Source organism: Hippocampus guttulatus, chromosome 9 (assembly GCF_054856545.1).
Source record: "Hippocampus guttulatus isolate MCC_2025c chromosome 9, RoL_Hgut_1.0, whole genome shotgun sequence".
Classification (NCBI taxonomy): Eukaryota; Metazoa; Chordata; class Actinopteri; order Syngnathiformes; family Syngnathidae; genus Hippocampus; species Hippocampus guttulatus.
This window is the reverse complement of record NC_141269.1, coordinates 16,183,799-16,198,978: the sequence shown is the minus strand read 5'-3', so window position 1 is coordinate 16,198,978 and position 15,180 is coordinate 16,183,799. Positions and strand designations below refer to the sequence as shown.

Here is a 15,180-nt window from a genome sequence, read left to right as displayed (position 1 = left end):
CTGGGAATGCAAATAGGGACAAACTGAACAAAGACAGGCGTTGTTAAAATCTGGTACCGGGCTGCACTTTGGACCCATTTATGATGGTGTGTAAAAGCTATGAAGAGGGTGGCGGGGGAAGGGAGGGCGGGTGCTTGGGCCAAGCCTCTTGATCACTGCATGGACATAATCTTAGCTGTTTGAATGGAATAGGAACAAGAAAATGAGGTGCGCTATATAACTGCCATGCTGTCGTGCTACCGTCAGCACAGTTCAGCAGTAAAAGCAGCATAATGCCGATGAGGAGTTCACATTTCTCAAACAATGGTGTAATGTTTGCTTTGGACACACAGAGATTACACAGTGGGTGGGAGTGCAAAACCCAACCCCCACTGAGAAGCTTTACGGGCCCATATTTGGATCCGTCTCCAGCACCTCTGTTACATTACATTGTTTATGTAAAAGACGTTCCAAAGCCAATGCGATAACAATGTCAAAATATTTCCTTAACATAAACGATAAGATGTGTCGGAACGAGTCAAGAGTGAACTGTTAAGTATACAGAAAACACCAGTTTGGAGGTCAAAGGCTCACTCCATCCTTTCTGACTTAAATGCTGAACTTCCTTCTATTATGTGTCTTAGTATAAAAAAAAAAAGCAGGAAATGTTTTGCATAGAGCTCACCGACCTGAGCATGTGTTGCCGACAATTCAAAACTATGTTTCAAAGTCTCTTTTTGTTATTCTGAAGTAATAATGGAGCATGTCTGGGGAAGACAACAATTGATATCCTAAAGTGGCTCGACTCATCTAATTCCTATCTGCATTTTTTGGGGTGTTATTTGCAACATAATAAATCCATGTTGTCCACTCTGAGCACATACCAAGTCGTTAAAATGATCATGAACTTAATCATGTCCAACGCTCGACTCAATTCTTACACACTAATGCATTACATTGTTTTTGCACTTACTTTTCCGCGGAGTGTAACTGAGTATAGCTGCAGCTGTTTTTATTCGGTGTGATGGGGGAGGCTTGTACTGTAATGGTGCCGCAGATTAAAGGTGAATGGCCGGCTTGTAATCAGAAGACTGCTGTTTTGACTCCTGTTTCCTTCAAGCGTGTCAAAATAAATATCCTTGAGGAAGATATTGAACCAAGAGTTGCTTAAGCTTAAATGTTCCCACTATGTGACTGTGGAGGCATTTTACCAGCTCCTAAAACAATCGACTGGTTTTTCGCTATAATAATATACCACATATTGCAAAGCTGATTCAGAAAATAAGATTCTCGTGCAGCCCGGCAGGACCTAATGAACAGGTTCTTCCTAATCCTGATGACTTTGCAACAGAGCCAAGAATGTTGAAAAGTACTGGACAAACTTTAGTTTGAATGGTTGCCAGTGGTGAGACTGAACGTTTTGTTCTTATTATGAACACTTACAAGCCAGTGGTGAACCGTCAGGGCCAGCAAAGAAAGACTTGCTGGCCTAAATCAGAAGCACCAAAGTACATTTACAATCTAAATTCTACCATTCATTTATTTTCAACATTATGTTATCTTTATTTCATAGTGTTTCTCTTGGCTGCACTACTTTCTGCATGTGTGTGTGGATGTTCTTTTTCTTTTTCTTTTTTTAATCCAATCACATTGCAGCCTGTGTATTGGCATGTCAGTCTAATCTACCCACGGCCTCCAGAATCAGTAGTTCTGTCCAAGTTAATTTAAACTATGTTACCGATGGGAGAGTTCAGTTTAGTATAACCAATCAGGCTTCAGTTTTGCCCACAATTTTGAACGTCAGCATTTTTACATCCGCTGGAAGGAGCACGGCAAGTTGAGAAGGCTAAACATCAAACTAACATATAAAAGGAGTAAACATGGAAGCTAAAGGTGGCATTTCCCGATCTGAGAGGCTTCTGCCTTTGTTGGGAATTTGCCCCATCCAATATGGCCACCACATCTAATGGGGCTCTGCCAGGTTTCTACAATGAATGTATCGAGGTTTGTCCTCATATTCAACTCAGGAGATTGTAGGGCCCGGGCCACATGGTATGGTGGATTTATTTGAACACCTTTACTTAAGACTATTAGTAGGAGGCAACAAAGTGGAAATTTCCAACAACAATCCATTCCTTTTCTATGTCGCTTGCCCTGACTGAGCTGGATTCTATCGCAGATGATTTGGGGCAGGAGGCGGGGTATGTCCTTTTTCAAAATGTCATTATAATGTCTGAATACCTCATTTGTATATACTGTCATGTATTTTGTCTAAATGAGAAAATGTCTTTATTCATTTCTGACTGCGTTATGTTTTATTGCTAATCTAAATTCAAAATGCCAATAAGAGCAGCGATAAGAGGTACTGATTAGAGGTGGACTTTGACGGAAGGTCTGCATGAATTCAGATAAAAGACAGGAAGCCACGTCAAAGGGATCTCTGCCTTGTCATGGCCGCGTGCCATGCAAGGCGACCTTGAGGTGACCAGGGAGACTACTTAGGAAAGGAGTATACGCACAAAGACATTCATGACTGCATAGTATAAAACCTCAACTACATGGATGTGTAATAAAATTCAAAGCCAGCCATAGTAAGTTTAAGGCTGCTTTTTGACAAGTATGCCTGTGGAACATTCCCACCATGTTTTAACCTTGTTTTTCCTTCCGGGTACTTCTGCTGCACATAGGATGTGTAAGCTGTGAAGTCACTCAAACATGATATGTCATCAGGGAAATTTCACAAATTCAAATCCATCTCTCATACTAGCGACATACAGCCCTCCCAAAGTTGAACGGAAGACTTGGCGCTGCTACCGGGAGGAATGTGGCAAGGTCCTGGAGTAGAGCAAAGAAAGAGCATTCTTCACGTGGCTGCTGGCCTGGACTCTATTCTAGAGCCGTGTTCGCTTTGACATACAAGCTAAGAGGAAGGCCTAACCTCCTTGTAAATGCTCTGTCATCAAACATCCTTGCGCAACTTTACAAAGTAGACCTGGAGGACAGGTCGGAATTCAACATACCCCAAAACAACTTTAGATGGTTTCAGGCTTTTCCAAGCCTGAGGTAGCTCTTTTGCATATATGGGCTTCCTCTCTGTGTGGGAACAAGTCTCTTTTGTCCATTGCCACCATTCAAGTCAAGCACATTGGAATCATCAACAGAAACAAGGTTGGCTGGGCAGTGCAGGATGGCTGGTGGGTGGGAATTAAACAGGTAGAGCTGGCTGCAACTACCACACCCACTTTTAATCCTCGCAGTCATAGACAAGGACACAAGCTAACGTAATTGGGCAGGGCTCATAGTTCTGGGGAGAGTAAGACTTCATTTGATACACAAATACATGGTGTCACTAAAACAGGGTTCACGCAAAGAAAGGCTTGGATCACTCTGCATGCCACATCCACCTGTAAAAGCCATCACTGGGGTGGGTTTATTTGTTCTGGAACGTATCCCAGTTTGAGCTGGGCGGAGAAACATAGCTGTCGTATGTATTGACAGACTTTTGTTCTGACAAACCTGACGGCCATTGCTGTGTGAGAGAAAAAAAATACCCTTCACTCCAGGGAGGCAACGTGAGGCACATTTTCCCTCCTTGTCAAACTGTAACTGAGTATGAATATGTATGAACCGACAAGAAATCATGAGTCTACTTTTCCAAAAGCTCTGTGCGGATGTGACTGACTATTAGGAACATAAAAGGCATTCATTGCAGCAGCTACAGTGCACTTGCAAAGCCTGCAGTTGAAAACCAAGTAAGCTCTGCTCAAAAGAATGCTTTTTAATCCACATCAACGAAATGGCAATGGTGTGTAAAGCGTAGTTGATTTTCTTTTACAAATTTATTGTCTCGTTTTTATAATGCCGTGCAGAAGTACACCGGGAACCAAGCCTTTTAAATGAGAATAATGGTCAGTTTTGATTGCCTCTGTCAAAAGGTATTCACCTGAGAGAATTTCTGGAATTGTCAGAATGCGACTGTACTGCATCATACTAAGTTACCATTAATACATAATTTAATTCTACGCACTTAATTTGTAGCTCATGATATTCGGAAAATTACACTTTAAATTAGGTATAAAAAAAATCCCCTCCACACCCCTAGATTAGATTTATGCAGCCTTTAGCTAGTCAAATCAATGAGCGGAAAACTCCAACAACCGAAAGTTAAAGTAATACTGCCACCTAGTGCTCATTTTTAGTAGCATGTTAAAGGTTTCCAAAACCCCCGCCGTTGGCTGAAAATACACAACCATTTGAGTATTGCTTTCAAACTTAAGCTTGTAGCAGACGTGTGCACATTCTCAGCATGACATCTTTGATCCACTGGTGAAAAGGGCACTTTGATTCGCTCCTCTTTCATTTATAACTGCTTCAAACAACAAAGTGTATTTAGGAAAGGTGGTTACGATTGCAAGACTGTCTTGTGTTGTGTTGTGTTGTATTATGTCATTTTATGCCAACTGTTCTTTTGATGGCGGAGTGGGCACCCGCAGGGAGGAAATTTCATCTGTGCTGTATGTTGCACATACATGCATTTGACAATAAAGTTGTACTTTAATGCCTTAAAATGTACTAGAGCCCCGGCTAATAGCATGAGCAACTGTAAGTATTGCTTAAGTGCCGATATATTGCGAGAGGTGGACTGGCTCTACCAGCCAATCGAAAACATGAACCCAAAATCGATTAGCTTGCATTTCACTTCTGACCTTATTTGAAATAGGCTTTCAAATCTTTTAATTACTCTTCAATTTCACGCTGTACGACGATGTGGTTGTTCGCAAGAACATTTCATTAAATATTAGACAAACTGTTGGACGTCAGCATGTGCAGTACAAGTGTGTTCCAACATATGATATTGGTGATCCAACGATTAAGAGCAATGAGTCTTGTGAGAGGGCATCAATCAATTTGCGCGTGGTCGCATGAGGCATGAAGCCATTCTTGCCTTCTTGATGCGGCATCTGGAACACATATATGCAAAGTCTGCTATTTTATTAACTTTGACGATATCATTGAGGCCACTGCATTGAAAAAGAAAACCGACAAAGTATGAACCGGAGAACTAAAATGTAAAATAATTTAACACGTTTTTTTTTTGCTTGTGTGTTTTATTCTTCCCATTTAGGCAGGGAGACAGGGAGGCTCTGCTCTGCCTTCCCACCCGGCCCTGGCTGCAAAAGACTAACTACCACAAAGGACTTTTGAAAAGGTTTTGACGTTAGGTCCAAAACACAAGACGTAAACAATTTATAAATCTGTAGTAGTGAGGGAACCTATAAAAAAAGAAAAATTATATACAATGTCTATGCGGAATATTACATGTATATACAGTATATATTCTACATATACTGTATCTTTATGCAGAATACCTTCCTGACAATCAACCAGAATGAAGACTTGTCTCCATGGTGAAAAACTGCAGATCCAACATTTGCATTGCATCTTCACATTTTACTTATTGTAAAGTCATATGACTTGTTAGGCATAAACACGTGCCCCCTTTACTTTTCATTCATTAATTAAAGGAGAGATGACACATGCCACTGATCATGACTTTTATTTTTTTTCTATATAGGGGAACCACAAGTACTTTAAAAGAAGGTTATACAGTGCTGTACACTTGGGAGCAGTACAGACCGACCGGATTAGTCTCATCTTCTCCCTTTAAATACTATTTATTTAAATGTTCTATAATCTTATCCTGATACAATGATACAATAAAAGCTTGTGTAACTGGTCCTGCAGCTTTTCTGATATGTCAATACAATTTTTGTTGGGACTGTTATTTCCTTATATTTGTTGTCCAAAAAAAAAGGAAAATAAAGGCGATGATCAAAAACCATACGACAGGCAGAATCTGCCAGGCTGTAAGACTCCCAATTCACTCACACAATAGAGAGAGAGAGAGACAGAAAGGAGACGGAGAGAGGGCAAGTAGAGATACTATTTTCATGTTCTTGAAGGCTGGTCCATGGTGGAAATCGACATCAGTTCGGGGTGAGGTGCAGAAAAACACAAAACGAGCTTTTGCACCTTCTCCAACCACCACTCTTCCTCTGTCCATCCGTCCGTGGTGTCACCGAAAAGCTCACTTCCATAATTGTGTGCTCAGAGTTTGGCCGGATCCAGGTGCCGCCCAACCTCCCATGGCAGCTGGAGACTGAGTGAAGGCCATGTGTCCGGGTGCGCCGTTCAGATGCAAGCCCGACATCTGATGGTTCACCTGAGTGTGGCAAACACATTCTGATCAATACTAGGGAAGGAAACCATAATCTTGACCAACAATCAACAACTCAATTTCTAGCACTGAAGTGATAATACATAATTGGACACACCCTTGAGAATAAAATCAGATGGAGGTAGGCCTCATCCTTAAAATGGACTTTGGTGCACAACTTTTTTTTTCTTTTGGCTTTTCCTCTGTGACAGATTTTTTTGTCGCGTCTTGCCCTCTCGTGGTCAGAATTTCAACTGCAGCTTTCAACTACATCGTAAATCGGCCAAAGCTTTTACGTCCACTCGTTCCCTGTACGGTAAAACACTTCACATTACACTTTTTGGCCTATTGCGAACAGTTTTGGCAGGGACCTTTTTCTTGTGTCGTTTTTAATACCACACCGAACATAAATAATTCTCCATCCATCCATATGGGCAGTGACTTTACAGAGCTGTAGCATCACAGTGATACCTGAGCCATGTTCCACTGAGCTTGTTGCCCAGGCTGGATGGCGTACATGCCCTGGGCTGGCACCATGCCGGCAGGCATCGCACCGCCATGTGGCGCCATCATTCTGGGGGCCATGCCCATCACGCCGCTAGCAGGGGCATTTCCCATGAAGCCATTGGGCATGGTCATCCCAACCATCATTCCCGGACTGGGCCCCATCATAGCTGCTCCACTCTGTGCCATCATGGCACCCATGACGGTCGTCGGTGGCATGGCCGGGCCCATGCCGGGGAAGGCTTGATAACCAGCAGAGGTGTGGACAGGAAACTGCATCTGAGGGGGTCCCATGAACATGCCAGCTGATGGAAAGAAGACATTACGCAAATCATAATGTTAATTTCCCGTGAAATACAGGTTTGCTCATGTTTAGAATGTACACAACTCAGTAGGGAGCACATGCAATGTGTCTACAGTTATTTCTCCTTAAGGCTTCATTCAGCACCTTTTGCACTGGTAGCTCGATGGACCTTTGAATTGTAAAATCAAATCAAAAAAATTTCATACCAATCGCTCTTCATGTTATATAAGCTTTTGTAGATTAATAGAAAACCCACATTGTTTAGCTCTTTATAACTATTGACATTTACGGCATTGAGGGACTTTTTTTCAGTTTGACTTTGAAACGTCTGACTGTCTCTGAACGCATCTCGTGTCTCAAAGAATGCAAGAGATGTCACTGTTTAATGTAATATTTCCGTTATGACGCTATCCATTTGAAACACAAAAGTTGAGTGTGTTACAAATGATAATACTGTACAAATATTCGTTCACAACCGTCGGCCTGCCTGCTACATGGCACGAGTGATCCAAGTGATCAGCCCGCAACATACACAATTAAGCCATTTCCGTGTTTTCAGATATAGAGATCGCTTGTCTGTTTGAGACCCACCCGGCCATATACAGTGTTTTACATGAGTAGTAGCTAGCAGTATTTATAATTCCACATTGCTGTCAAAGTATTTGCCCCCTTCCTGATTTCTGTGTTTGTTGTATACTAATCACAGACAATGGTTTCAGCTCATCAAAACAATTTTAATACCACGGTTTAGGCTTTTACGCAGTCCCAATTTTACTTTCAAACGGAAGACATTCTCAGAAGAACTAATGCTGCAAATAGTAGAAACTTCTTGCTCTAACTTGGTGCATCAGTAAAAACAAATATTTGCATTGGAAATTGAACCCAATTCGGCTACATTAATAATGCATGTCTTGTTGAAAAAGACCTGATTATGTTGCACATACAGTGCATTTGACAATAAAGTTGTACTTGACTTGAACAAAACAATAAATAAGAACTTAAGAATTTTTCAAACCCGCCCAAAACCTCTAGAGACCTGCCTTCAAGCTTGTTGGCACTGATGACTGCAATCAGCTTCGGCGTAGCTGTTTGATACTCCACGCTCACATAATGACAAGCTCTCACACGAGAAGTCACACGAAATTAGGGGTAAAAAAAAAATAAAGTCCGATTAAAAGGATCGATTTACGGTTGTTCTACATACTTGGCCAATAAAGATGATTCTGATTCTTTTATTAATCGATATTCGGCTACGGAAAGGATAATCAAACGGATTAATCATTTTTTAAACCCAGCTCTGCTCAAAACATGGCCCTTCGGAGGTTTTACGTCGGTAAGTTACAACATAACGTAACTTGGTGTCCGCTTACCAGCTGGAGCCTGTGGCGACATGTTGTTAGTTCCATAGAGTGACAAGATGGAGTCCTTGGACATTGGTTTCTTTGCATGATCTTCTGTCTTGGTTGTGCTACTGCTGTCATTGAACAGGTCAAGCTCGCCGTGTCCGGACCCTGGCGTGCCTCCGCCCACTACTGCCTGTGGGCCTTGTGTAGGGGTGCCTGCAACACTGCTGGAGCTCACCTAGATGAAAAACAGCCAAACATTTAGAGCGAGATTGGACGGCACCAGGTTCGTGCTGGATTCACATGGTGTACACTTGATTTTATGGTGTACACTTGATTTTTTTTCCAACTCCACTGCAAATATTGTTTGAATGCATATTAAGTACCTATGAGTTAGTTGCAACAACAACGAAGTAAACAATAGCAAATAATATCAATATTAAACATTTTGTATGCATCTTGACACGGATGACCATTCTAGTCTTTAACTGTCGTTCAGATTCACAGAGCCTTAAAAACGTATTCATGGCTTGAATTTTTTTTCACATCTTGTGACCTTACACTCACAAACTTGACTGTATTTGTCGAGATTTTATGTAAGAGACCAACATCAAGTCGCACATAATTGACAGCTGAAACCTCCCATGTCCAAATTCAGTCAATTTCAACTTTTTTTCCTCACAAATCAATATTATTGGTCAGTCACCACCCCGCGTGCATCTGTTATTTTTACAACTGGCTAAGCAATATCAAGTGTTGTAAATGCTGTGCATTCTTTGACGATGCAATGATAACGGCTTAAGACGCAAGCGTTTTTGTTTTTTTTTATGTGATGGTTTTGGAGTTGTGAGGATTCCGCCCGACGCCAGCAATATGGTGGATTGTAGGTTGTACCTGAGGAAACTGAGCAGTTGACGTGGAAGATGGTAGGGGGTTGGATACCATAGGACCAAATATGTCCAGGTCATTGTCGTTCTGACTTGTGCTGGTGATCCCATTGTTGCTTGGTGCAGCTGCCGGTGCGTCTGCCAAAGAAAAGTGAAAAGACTGGTTTTACAGGTGGAAAAAGCTTACCACACAAGGTAACAGAGCACTGTCAGACACACACACGCACAATTATTCAGTTAGACAACTGCTAACTAGAATATGCAATGTTTCCCCACGAACACAGACTAAGTCCAACTTTTGTTTAGCGAGGTCAGAAAAAAAAAATCCCTCAAATCATGGGCTCACTGACCATAAGACATTAACTGCAACCCGTCTCCTCTTTAAATTTCATTTGCATTTCATCAAGCGTCAAGACAATATGGTCCGGCACTGATGTGACTTTTTAGTGACCCTTTCCTTTTTCCCATGTTGAAACACAAAAAGTCAGCAACGAGCGTCAGTGACTGAATCAGCAACTTCAACTTCCTGTCAGAGCAAGGCTTTCAGTGGTTCACTGCTTCAACATTTCTGGATGAACACATAGCTATGCATTGCAAAGAACATCCTGTAGTCCATGACTGTTGCCCGTGAGCTGTTCATGAGAATTTACAAACAACACAGTTCCTCTGCAGCTTTGGAGAATCAACATCGACACGATGGCTTTTGAACTTACACTGTCTAAAGTTGTGAAGGGTACCAAAAATATTCAAATACTGGACGGAGAGGGTAGAGCTAGACAAGCTGCAGGGTGTTGATTACTCAACCGACAATCTTCAATTGTGTGAAACAACAGGAATAGGCAGGACCAAAAAATGTCTTTCCCCCAGCCTTTTTGTGTAATGAATGAGTAAACAGAAGGCAGAACACAAAATGCTGGATGCCGTCCACTGTTGCCGTTTGTTGAGTGAGTCACACTCCACTCCTTTGTTGAATTCATTAGAGGTTAAAACATATGACGTCATCTCATACAGACATTGCCATCAAGGATTAGCTGCCAAAATACAATAGAAAGCTGAATTTAATGTGAAGGGAGAAAATGGCAAACGGAAGAGCATTTGTATTATTTTCTTCCTCGAATGGAGTTCTCAACTTGGTATGATGATGCAGTGCAAATTTCAGGCCAGTGCAAATTACGGTATGTCCCTCAGACAGATATTACCATCACAAGCCTCCTCATAGATAATTTTCTGACACAGAATACCCCTCACCAAACTATCAAAGTCATTGCTCGGGGGCCAGATCTGGCCCGCCACATCATTTTATATGGCCCACGAAACCAAATCAAACATGTCAACCTCCATGTGGCTTGCAAAATTTCTAATTCACATATGTAATAAATAAGATATTGTAAGCATTTTTGTGACCAAACCCCTCATTACAGTCACTTAAACAATAGTTGAATAAACCATTATTCTTGACTTCTTCATATGAGCTGACAGTCGATAACGGCCCTCCAAGGAAAACGATGACTACAATGTGGCCCCGAGACAAAAATGAGTTATATCTTAATTAGAGGTAAGATGGGGCCAAAAAATCCAGCCCGACCCGGCCCGCGGGTATTGAAGCCCGACCCGGCCTGAGCCCGACCAATTAACTTGATTTGCAGGCCCGAGCCCGAAGCAACCCCGAAATTTCATTTTATTTGTGAGGACTCGGGAGGAGGAGGGGTGATTTATGATAACAAATTAAAGCCTGTCTTTTGTAACGAAATCAAAGTTAAACAAGACTGTATAAACATTTACCGGTACATCTTTTATATTTCTGTTTCTGCAGAGGGTACATTAACCGACAATTTTCCATCATTGACGGATTTTTTTTTTTTTTTTTAAGAGTTGATGGGAAAAATTTAAGGCCGTCTGTCATTGTGACGGTTTGAAATTTGGGCCATATACCACAGCAGCAGTACGTCCTTAAGAATCTAGCACGGCACGTTGAGAGAGAAGCAGAGAGACAAAGAAGAACAATGATGGGTGGATAATAGACAAGAGACATGAAGGAGTTCTTTGAATTGTCATTGCACGAGTTTAGTACAGTACGTGTTGTGATGAGGCGACTTCTGTTTTTTTGCGAACTGCGGTCTCTCATGGCCAAAACTATTCACGGCCTCGAAACGCCTCAGCGCACTGTGATGTTTGGGTAGTAACATCACAGTGATATTCATTTTTTAAAAAGTCAGCGAGAGACAAGCCCGGCCCGACCCGATGCAATGATTGACCATTTAGGCCGAGGTTGTGCTCGGGCTTTAGATTTTACCTCTAATCTTAATCGATACATGGTTGATGAAAAAGGGAAGCAGACTCACCAAGTGCAAGAAGGTTCACTGAAGGTTCTGATGACTTAACTGGGCTGATTTTAGGGACTGGCCTTGACTCTTCATTTTTCTTAAAATAAGTTAACAGTCAATTAAGATGATAAATTGCTGAAATCTGAGAAAGCTGTGCGAATGTGCGTATGAGAACGTACCTTGGTGTAAGAAGACACCTTGCTCCCTCGCTCTGACTCCTTCTCTTTTTTCATACAATCTTTAGGCTGAGAAAACAAGCATTCAAAAAAATAAAATACATGAGTTATGTTTGTTTGAGCCCAGAAAATAATATATAAATTGATTTAAGAGTGGCCAAATAGTCACACCAGACAACAAAAAAGGAACATACACTGCCTCCATTGGTCACATTCATATTGTAGTATTTCTTCTTCTCATATTTATCCCTGATGAAGAATTCAACTGCTCTGGGGCGAAAGTCAAGGAAAAACTGCAGGATAGCGGCCCTCCGGGACCGGATTTGCCCACCCCTACTCTACAGCGGTGTTGATGGATGGGATTATTTTGACAACGGTTTGCAGTGGTGTAGCTCTGCACTGTATGTCATCGTTATGGCTCTTGTGCCAGTGCATCAAAAATTTTGGCCAGTGAATTCATACAAATCACATGACACTTTCAGGTAAGTGCAGATCGTGAAAGATACTGGTCCGTTTGAGGTCGTCTGAAGTTTGCAGGAAGGTCGGCCTCATAAAGCTGTCTGGCCTTGGTGTTTCCCATATCCTGTATACGCTGAAAAAAGAAGAGCACAGAAGGGTAAAGACAGAAATACAGGGCACTTCTTCAGTACATGCTCACAGTATTCATGTTTGTAACAGGTACAAGCTGTCAGACCATCAGAATGACCATCAAATTACTGACATTATCAGTTTTTGTATTCAAAATGTGACATCAACTTGACAAGGGACCACAGACGAAAATTGGCCGATAGCTATAATCGGGCATGTTTACGTCTATCCATCCATCCATTTTCTGAACCGCTTGATCCTCACTAGGGTCGCGGGGGATGCTGGAGCCTATCCCAGCTGTCTTCGGGCAGTAGGCGGGGGACACCCTGAATCGGTTGCCAGCCAATCGCAGGGCACACAGAGAAACAACCATCCACGCTCACATTCACACCTAGGGACAATTCAAGACGTCTAAATGTTCATTAATATGCACTCCCAATTTTTAAATGAATAATAAAATAATACAAAATTATTTGTGTAAATCTTGGGCCTGTTTACATTAACAAAAAGCTGATCAACTCGTAGGATGCCTTAAGGCCTTTTCACACAAACGTCCGCCGGGTTCTGAGGGTTGACGTAGTAACATACCAGGAAGTAAACAGGGAGGCTTTTCACATGGGCTTAGACGAGAAGTAGATTCCACCTTGGCTAGACGTACCCATCATTGCGGTTAAAAAAAAAGCCCTGGCTTTGCTCATTTTCAGGAGGAGAACAAGACAAGTACCAGAAGAAAATGGCAATGGTGCATCACATCAAGGCTCGCCAGGAACATGGAGATGTTAAGTTCGTTTATGAGCTACCATTTCTAATGCCGTTTAATGTAAAAGCCCATCAAAATGTCGCATAGAATCACTCTGCCAGCCGCTCTCCTATTGGGAGAGCGAACCGGCAGCGCTTTATGTGATGGACTTAACCAAGATTTATCCACTACTGGGTTACAAGGCTCATATAGTGTGACAAATTTAGTTTTTTTGTCAAATGTTTGAATCAAAGGCATGATTGTAAATACTGATTATAAATACTATGGAATATCTTTTAGTTTTTGCATAAATCTGTTCTGGTTCTTTACTGGAAGAGATATGCTGCTTGTGCTGCATAAACTGTGGAAGTAGTAAGCAGTACTAAGAGAACAAAAAGTTCTGTCGATCCTAAAATAATGGTGTCAAACTTTATTTTTAGCATTGACGTACTGTAATTTAACAATGACGGAAGCACCGCTAAAATAATGACAATGGACTGCCTGACGGTGCTAAAATATTGGTGATGGGCTATAATTTAGCGATGACAGAAGCGCTATTCAAATAACGATGACGGACTGATTATTTTTGTGAGATTCACCTTTAAAAAATGATGGTACTTACGATGACGGACGTGTGCCCTGGCCACTGACTAATGGACAGGCAACATTTTAAAATGTCGCTGGCATTAATAGAACACATTTAATTGTAATAATACCCTGCAGCACCCCTGATGAGCTGCTGTGCCCCCGTGATTAGTAATCACAACCTACTGTATTCACCCACTGCATTATGCATGTTGTAGTACATTGTGCTTTGAAAATTTCTGTGATTAAACACGACGGGAAATAAAAAGGAAAACCTTATAGCAGGAACATTAACACGACCGTACCTGGATTTGATCTGAGGTCCACTGGTCCAAGTTGACTGACTTTACTCGGGATATGTGGACACCAAGGTTCCTGTGGATGCCCGCACACCGAATGCAGATAAATACTCCCAGGTTCCAAGACGCCCATCTCGGACCTGACAAAGGAAAGCGGGCCCCATGATGGACCGGATTTGTAAGAAGTGGCATAAGATCAAAGCCCAAACACTACTCTTGCACCCTACATCTTTGTTTTCTGTGACGTGACATTGAATCTTAAGAATTGTCTGGATTAATACGTGATAAACATGCTGTCTGATGTTTCAAGGAGTAGAAACGGGTTCATTGTGAAAGGACATGATGCGTGTTCGAGCGAAGACGAAACGGTTAGCGAGGCACTTAGTTAAGCTTCAAGGGACACGGTGTCAGCTGACTGTCGGAGCCGCTTCCGTACCTCGCAGTCGCCTTATGTAGGCTTACAGATGCTACGATTGTTCTTAACGCGTACCCTGAAATATAAATCGACGTTTTGTGTGGCAAAATGTAACAAGTACTCGACATCGTGAATGTCGCACCTTTCGCCTCGCAGTCGGCACAATACTTGTTGTCTTCCTCTCTGAGCATTTTGGACAGGATGGCCTGGTGCTGCTCGTTCAGTTTCTGAGCCTTCTCTCTCTCTGAGCGGGTCGTCATGTTCACTTCTTCCGTTGAATGTATCGAATAAAATAGTAACTACAACAATCCGTCGATAGTCAAGAAAAGGTGCCGATAAAAGACCATAATCAGAAAAGCGAACGCCTCCGACTGGTATGAAGACACCCGGAACCGGAATCACTTCTCCGCCCACGGGAATTCGCAAACTGACGCGTCGGCCAAATGGGATTGGACAGCCGCAATGACGTCGAATGACTCACAGAGTTTCTTTACGTTTCGTATCAAAGGAACTATTATGCTTGGTTTCAGGATGTTAAAATGCAACTTTTACGCAATACAATCACAATCCGTGACAACCATTATACGTGTGGGGTGGTAATATGAAAAAAAAAACCCTGTACTGTACGCTACAACAGCTGGACGACACACTTCATTAGGTACACTTGAAAAATCTAATACCAGACCTGCGAGTAAAGTGATTCCTTGCCCCAATTTATGAGTTTTTCGACTAATGAGCCGTCACTGGGTCAATTTTCGTGCTTTGTCTTGCGAGTCACAATTTGAATTAAGAGCGATCATTAGATACGCCCCTCCTCGAG

General features: G+C 42.0%; 1 protein-coding gene across 1 annotated transcript; it reads right to left on the bottom strand.

Annotated features, from left to right (window-relative positions):
• Positions 1–5,520: 5,520 nt before the first annotated feature.
• On the bottom strand, positions 5,521–14,761 carry smap1 (small ArfGAP 1). The gene is made up of 10 exons (XM_086120678.1): positions 14,503–14,761; positions 13,952–14,085; positions 12,241–12,326; positions 11,929–12,004; positions 11,738–11,803; positions 11,577–11,655; positions 9,242–9,372; positions 8,375–8,585; positions 6,668–7,005; positions 5,521–6,202 (listed from the first exon to the last, which is right to left on the bottom strand). The coding sequence occupies exons 1-10, from the start codon at positions 14,618–14,620 to the stop codon at positions 6,068–6,070; spliced, it is 1,374 nt and encodes a 457-aa protein (XP_085976804.1). The 5' UTR covers positions 14,621–14,761; the 3' UTR covers positions 5,521–6,067.
• Between the last annotated feature and the right edge of the window lie 419 nt (positions 14,762–15,180).